The 7,767-nt window shown below is 43.7% G+C and overlaps 1 protein-coding gene across 1 annotated transcript; it reads left to right on the forward strand.

Moving 5' to 3' along the window:
* Window positions 1-204: 204 nt before the first annotated feature.
* Window positions 205-2,728, forward strand: LOC306919430 (cysteine/serine-rich nuclear protein 3-like; the record flags this gene model as incomplete). The annotated part of the gene is made up of 2 exons (XM_079532214.1): window positions 205-1,148; window positions 2,530-2,728. The coding sequence occupies 2 exons, from the start codon at window positions 205-207 to the stop codon at window positions 2,726-2,728; spliced, it is 1,143 nt and encodes a 380-aa protein (XP_079388340.1).
* Between the last annotated feature and the right edge of the window lie 5,039 nt (window positions 2,729-7,767).

A 7,767-nucleotide genomic window follows, 5' to 3' on the forward strand; every position in this document is an offset into this window, starting at 1 on the left:
ACCACACCCATCAACAAAGCTAATTGGCCGAATGACTATGAGTCACGCCCACCATTAGGAACACATAAAACCAGGGCCCCATCACAACTAATCATTCTTCTAACAGAATCTTGCCTGAGGAAGGACCAACCAGTCCGAAACGTCTACTTTTCCAGCTCTCCTTTATATTTGATTCCGTCGTGAGTGAAGCGCCACCGTCGAGTCATGAGAGGTATTCTGAAAAGAAAGTTTGAGGAGGTCGACGATGAAGATCCATTCTACTCCTCACCTCCATCATCGTCCCTGCCTTCTCCTGCCTCCACGGAATGGGATTCTGATGGGGAGAGCAGCTCCTCAGAAAGCCAGGACTTTACAACTAATGGTTCTGCTTCACCTGCTGCCAGTCAACCCATCCAGTCTATTCTGAAGAGGCCAAAGCTGGAAGGGAGGCAGAGCAACGTGCGCTTTGATCTGGTGACGGTGTTCTACTTCCCACAATGCCAGGGTTTCACTAGCGTACCCTTTCGCGGGGGTGCCAGTCTGGGCATGTTGCACAGGCACAGCACTCTCCGCAGGTACACAATGGCAGAGCACGCCCTGGAACAACGGAGTTGGTGCAGAGAGAGACTACGAGAGAGACGGAGAGAGGAGAAGCTTGAGGCTTTGAGACACCAGTTGATGGCCAATGGTACCATTGACCAGAGAGAATCTGAGCGACTGACTGCAGACCAGGTCCCAGACGGAGACACTGACGTCCACATCACCGACGCCGAGCTGGAGGATGGGAACAGCTTCCTGCAGCGGTACTCCTACAAGCACAGACAGGCACTCCTGCGAGCAGCAGGTGTGAAGCACATTGACAAAGAGGAGAAGAGACAGCTGCATTCCCTGCGTGTCTTCAGGGAGGACTCTGGATGCAATTGCCAGGGTTTCTGTGAGCCAGAGACTTGTGAATGCAGTCTGGCAGGAATCAAGTGCCAGATGGACGCATGCCTCCCATGCTGCACTAAAGACGGCTGCGCAAACATTCAGGGACGCGTAGAGTTCAACTCCAGACGCGCGCAGACCCACTACATCGACACCGTCATGAGGCTAGAACTAGAGAGGCTACTACAAGATGATACGCCTGACCAACTGGACCACCAGAGCGCGGCTCCAGAAGATCTCCAGTTGGATGTGGACCAGGGACCCCCAGCAGGGGATGCCCCGGAAAAAAGCTGTCCCTTCGGGTTTTCCGCCGAGGACGAAGGGCTTCCACCATGCCCCCCACCCCTTCCTACCATTTCAGTCCAGGTTTTTTGAGGTATTTGGGGGTCCTTGGCGTGACGTTTGGGAACCAGTCTGGGCATGTTGCACAGGCACAGCACTCTCCGCAGGTACACAATGGCAGAGCACGCCCTGGAACAACGGAGTTGGTGCAGAGAGAGACTACGAGAGAGACGGAGAGAGGAGAAGCTTGAAGCTTTGAGACACCAGTTGATGGCCAATGGTACCATTGACCAGAGAGAATCTGAGCGACTGACTGCAGACCAGGTCCCAGACGGAGACACTGACGTCCACATCACCGACGCCGAGCTGGAGGATGGGAACAGCTTCCTGCAGCGGTACTCCTACAAGCACAGACAGGCACTCCTGCGAGCAGCAGGTGTGAAGCACATTGACAAAGAGGAGAAGAGACAGCTGCATTCCCTGCGTGTCTTCAGGGAGGACTCTGGATGCAATTGCCAGGGTTTCTGTGAGCCAGAGACTTGTGAATGCAGTCTGGCAGGAATCAAGTGCCAGATGGACGCATGCCTCCCATGCTGCACTAAAGACGGCTGCGCAAACATTCAGGGACGCGTAGAGTTCAACTCCAGACGCGCGCAGACCCACTACATCGACACCGTCATGAGGCTAGAACTAGAGAGGCTACTACAAGATGATACGCCTGACCAACTGGACCACCAGAGCGCGGCTCCAGAAGATCTCCAGTTGGATGTGGACCAGGGACCCCCAGCAGGGGATGCCCCGGAAAAAAGCTGTCCCTTCGGGTTTTCCGCCGAGGACGAAGGGCTTCCACCATGCCCCCCACCCCTTCCTACCATTTCAGTCCAGGTTTTTTGAGGTATTTGGGGGTCCTTGGCGTGACGTTTGGGAACCACTGATATACAGCAGGGTATAAAGCCTTTTAAAACAAACAGCAGCATGTTGTGCACTCACTGTAAGTAAACATTGCACTTTAACATTGTCACCACAAACAATAATAGCAATGATTGTTACAAGAACATATAGCCATTTTAACACACCTGAAACATTGCACACTAGAAAGCTGAAAGAGTGATAACAGTTCCATGTGATGATAGACCTATTACTGTAGTTCTGCTGAAACTCATCAGAGTCAAAGAGGTGTGAAATGGTCTCAGTTCATCCAAAATGTGATCATTAGCAGGTGATCTGTCCAATGCCAGACATCGGGGGAAGCCCGGGTCTGGTTGACATGGACGATGGAGCTGCAGGGCTGGCCCACGCCCTCAGCCTCTGTGACAATGACAATGACAATGACACATATAGGGCCTTGTTTGCAGACTGTCTCGATGAAAATGCCAATCAAGCCACCGATTTCCTTAGTGACAGCTCGCTTGACGATTTCCCCAACACTCCCTCCCCCTCCATAGACTACTCATCGGGCAGTTACACGGACCTTTCCTCGGACTCTGACTTGTTCTTTAACACAGACGACTACACCTCGGGTCCACTGCACAAGCTATAGCATGCATCAGATGAACTAATTCCAGGCATTTATTGATGTGTTAAATAGCCATCATAGATCCATAACGATAAAATATGTGACACACACGGAAAGTATTGACTTTATTGATGTCACAATCTTCAAGGGCCCAAACTTCAACTCAAACGGGAAATTAGACTTAAAAGTATTCTTTAAGGAAACAGACACTCACGCCTTACTACACAAAACGTCATTCCACCCACCACATTCGTACACAGGGATAGTCAAATCACAACTGCTGCGATTCCATAGGATTTGCACGCAAGGAAGTGATTTCAAAATAGCCTGTAAAACGCTATTTAATGCTCTCAGACTACGAGGTTACACCAGGACATTCCTACGGAAAGCTCACAATACCTACGAGTACGGGATCAAGGCCCCAAAATAGCCCTAGTAACCAGTTATTCAACACAGAGCAGACTAGCCAACAACAGATTAAAAAGGAATTTTGAGAACCGAACAGATGATCTTCTAAAGGAATATAAAATTATATCAGCCTACAGAAAAAACAAAAATCTTAAAGACTATCTGGTACACAGCAAGCTAAAAGGAATCAACACACCAGTAAGCCAGAGACCAGAATACTTCAAACCCAAACAAATAGTTAAAAATAGAACTACAAAACGACACTCCATAATGTCCTTCCCCACTAGCTCTGATCCAGAGTGGGACAGAGTCGAGCAGGACGCAATGAACTGCTTGTTTAGCTCGGATCCAGAGGGGGGCAGAGACAAGCTGGACGGCGTGTTCAACTCTGTTGATGTCCCGTCCCCAACACCACTGGTCATGGTGACCTCCAGCTCCTCCCAACACTCGGACGGTCCAGAGAGTTACATGGTGTCTGAGATGGACCTGCTGGACAGAGGCCAGTACCTGGTCCAGAGCTTCATGGGGGAAGGAAGCTTTGGGACGGTGGCCAAAGCCATCAGCACGTTCACCGGTGACACAGTGGCCATCAAGATATTGAAGAATCGCCACAATCACGATGAATTGGCAGCACATGAGGTAAGCAATAGCATTGTTCTTGAAGATTTTAATATTTGGCTCTGATTTATCATTAAGTTATCTAATCTAAATCTTTCTTGTATTCCTAGATGGCTGTGTTGCAAATGATGAAAGTCCTGGACCCTGACACGTGTGGAACAGTGAGATTTTACGACAGCTTTGTGCATAAAGGATTGAGATGCATGGTGTTTGAGTCTCTGGATGTTAATCTCCTGGATTTCTTGAACGAGAGACATGTCCCTATGTCCATGATGGAGACGAGATGCATCATACAGCAGGTATGGCTTTGACAATTACATTTTAAAGTAATGGAAAAAATATTGATACAAAGATACTGAGTTGAATTTCTGAATTTCTGATCATGCTCTTTATTCTTGTCTTGCAGCTTGCCATTGCACTCCAGGCCCTGAAGGGAATCGGTCTGATCCACACAGACATCAAACTAGACAACATCATGCTGGTGAACCAACGAAAACAACCCCTCAAAGTCAAACTCATTGACTTTGGTCTGGCCGTTCCTGTCTCTGAGACCAAGCAACGGAGGATCAGACCTCCTCTTCAGTATAGGTGAGACTTATTATCTGCTTCACTGAAAGCTCAATGCAAACAAATATTAAAATGGAAAGTGTAACGAGTGCAATTGAGAACTTGAAGAAACTTGAAAGTTGCTAACATTATCCTTTTCTTTTACAACCCACAGATCACCAGAACTCTTCCTGGGCCTCCCGATCACAGAGGCACTTGAAATGTGGTCACTGGGCTGTATGGTGGTTAATGGGATGCTGTTCCGTGATCTCTTTGGTGGGAAGACTGAATATGATGTGGTGAGTATTGTGCTGATGCACTGTACATTACTACATGCATCCTGACTGTACTCTTTAATCCATAGTTATAGCCTAACACTGTTAATGAAATATTCTCAATATGTGAAATATCCTGTGTTTTTTCTACAGGTTCAATCCATCCTCTTGACACTTGGTATGCCAGAGCAATCCCTCTTGGATGCTGGACAAACAACCTGCAGCTATTTCATTCAGGAAGACGATACATGGAGATTTAAGGTATGACTGCAACTAATATTGGAGTAACAACTTCATCTCTGAAATGTTCAAGAATAGGCTGTCTTTGCACGTCATTCAATCAGATCACTAAAAATGTTTTGTTTTGTGTTTTCCAGGAACCAGAGGAGTATTACACAGTGCAGGAGTTAAAGGCAGAACTGCTAATAGAGGATGTTATGTATACACTTACATGTGTGATTTGCTCACTGGAAGAAGTGTTCTCCTCCATGCGTTGCGATGCTGATGAAACATCTTGTGACGTCTTCATGGACCTGTTGAAACGAATGCTTCATCTGGATCCAGAGGGGAGGATAACACCTGACCAGGTGTTGGACCATCCCTTCATCACCATGCCTCACCTATGACCGTCTCAAGGTGTTTGTGGGGTCAACCATTGCAAATGTAATGCACTCCCAGTTATTGGTATTGGATTTTGTGTACAGTACATGTTTGACTATGACAACGCCACAATATGGTGATGTCGGCCAACACTGATCCAGACAGGACACTATGCTACCTAAGACACTTCAGTCAACTGAAACTGAGATCATGTGTGACCCATGGGGTGTACCATTTGTGATCACAGTACTCTTAGTAGTTATACTGTAAGAACACATGCACTATCACTGACTGTTACTATATGACTATATACTATACACACTGCTGTTGCAGTGCTGCTAATAGATGATGTTATGTATACACTTACATGTGTGATATTATCTGCTGCTAAGTGTTGTCTCTCACCTGCACAACAGACTGTGATTCTATATTAGTATATTATATACATTTCATGTGTTTATTTTACATTTTGTATTTATTATTGCACTTGCAAGTTTATATTGTACATACCAGTACTGTATATGACATCACATCAAACTGCATTTGATTGAGTTTTTATTTCTCTTCTGCACTGTAATGTTTTATGTATTTTTGTTTTAAAATAAGCATTTCTAATTGTATGTATTATTCCCTTGCACATTATGTAGGCCTATATTAGACATGTTATATTAGACATTGTGTTATGTTCACATCATTGGCTGCATTCCAACTGAGAGGAAATTAGCACAATACATTTTGTAAATAATTGTTCTATTGATATATGTTTTAAGTTGTAAACATGGTTGAAATAAAACGTGTTACCTTGAAATATGCGTTGTGTACGTTCTTAAATATGGCCCAGAACAGGTTTTAAAACATTCATATTTTCCAGTTAACTTATATCTCTACATTTATTGATTGTATACTAGATAGAACGTCATTGCGGTCATGTTTCCATCCATCCATGTCCTATATATGTATTAGTAAAGGCTATTAAATTAGTGTCTATTTGGGGGTCCTTGGCGTGACGTTTGGGAACCACTGATATACAGCAGGGTATAAAGCCTTTTAAAACAAACAGCAGCATGTTGTGCACTCACTGTAAGTAAACATTGCACTTTAACATTGTCACCACAAACAATAATAGCAATGATTGTTACAAGAACATATAGCCATTTTAACACACCTGAAACATTGCACACTAGAAAGCTGAAAGAGTGATAACAGTTCCATGTGATGATAGACCTATTACTGTAGTTCTGCTGAAACTCATCAGAGTCAAAGAGGTGTGAAATGGTCTCAGTTCATCCAAAATGTGATCATTAGCAGGTGATCTGTCCAATGCCAGACAACGAGTGACCATTAACACGTTAATCTCTGCATTTGAATGCATATAGTGAATGAAGCATCAGCCATCATCATTTAGCATGTGTACATTTTAACATGGGGAAAGAATGTGGGGTTTGTTCATTATTTAGCATTTGAAAAACATTGAATAAAAGTGCATTCACCACCATATTGAGAGAGAACCCTGCAAAAATGTATCAGCTTATGTTTTTGTTCAGTGTATTTTCATTCAATCCCTTCCAGTTTCACTATGACTTATATGACTGGATATGGAGACAGTAACCTCTGTTACTGAACAAACAAATAATTAATATAGGATATAATTGAATAAGTATAATGATATATCCTGATTTATCTTGACTTATCCTGATCATTTATTAATACTATGGACACATGTTTCTGCACACAGGCCTACACATTACACAATGGGATTTCACTGTAAATATAGATAAGAAATTAAATGAAACCAATAGCGCACAATAGGATATGAGACTTTGATTTGACAATATACTTATTTGCTGTTCCAGTCCTGTACAGAAACCAGACCACTGTCTTCTATACTAAAGTGGAAACAAATTGAACCTACATTACAACCTAACACATAAAATACAAGGGGTGCTGTATATAGGCTACTTGTAAAAGACAAGATGTGAAGGCTTGTCTACTATTTATAAATATTGTTTGAAACAAATAGGCCTAACTGTTTTACTTCCGTTTTCTTGTTTTTAATAAATGTTTAAAGTCAAGATTTGTTTTTTATCTGTGGTTTGTAAGTGTTTGTAAGTTGAAGATTTTAATATTTGGCTCTGATTTATCATTAAGTTATCTAATCTAAATCTTTCTTGTATTCCTAGATGGCTGTGTTGCAAATGATGAAAGTCCTGGACCCTGACACGTGTGGAACAGTGAGATTTTACGACAGCTTTGTGCATAAAGGATTGAGATGCATGGTGTTTGAGTCTCTGGATGTTAATCTCCTGGATTTATTGAACGAGAGACATGTCCCTATGTCCATGATGGAGACGAGATGCATCATACAGCAGGTATGGCTTTGACAATTACATTTTAAAGTAATGGAAAAAATATTGATACAAAGATACTGAGTTGAATTTCTGAATTTCTGATCATGCTCTTTATTCTTGTCTTGCAGCTTGCCATTGCACTCCAGGCCCTGAAGGGAATCGGTCTGATCCACACAGACATCAAACTAGACAACATCATGCTGGTGAACCAACGACAACAACCCCTCAAAGTCAAACTCATTGACTTTGGTCTGGCCGTTCCTGTCTC

This window comes from Electrona antarctica (assembly GCF_951216825.1).
Source record: "Electrona antarctica genome assembly, contig: scaffold_25, whole genome shotgun sequence".
In the NCBI taxonomy this organism is placed as follows: domain Eukaryota; kingdom Metazoa; phylum Chordata; class Actinopteri; order Myctophiformes; family Myctophidae; genus Electrona; species Electrona antarctica.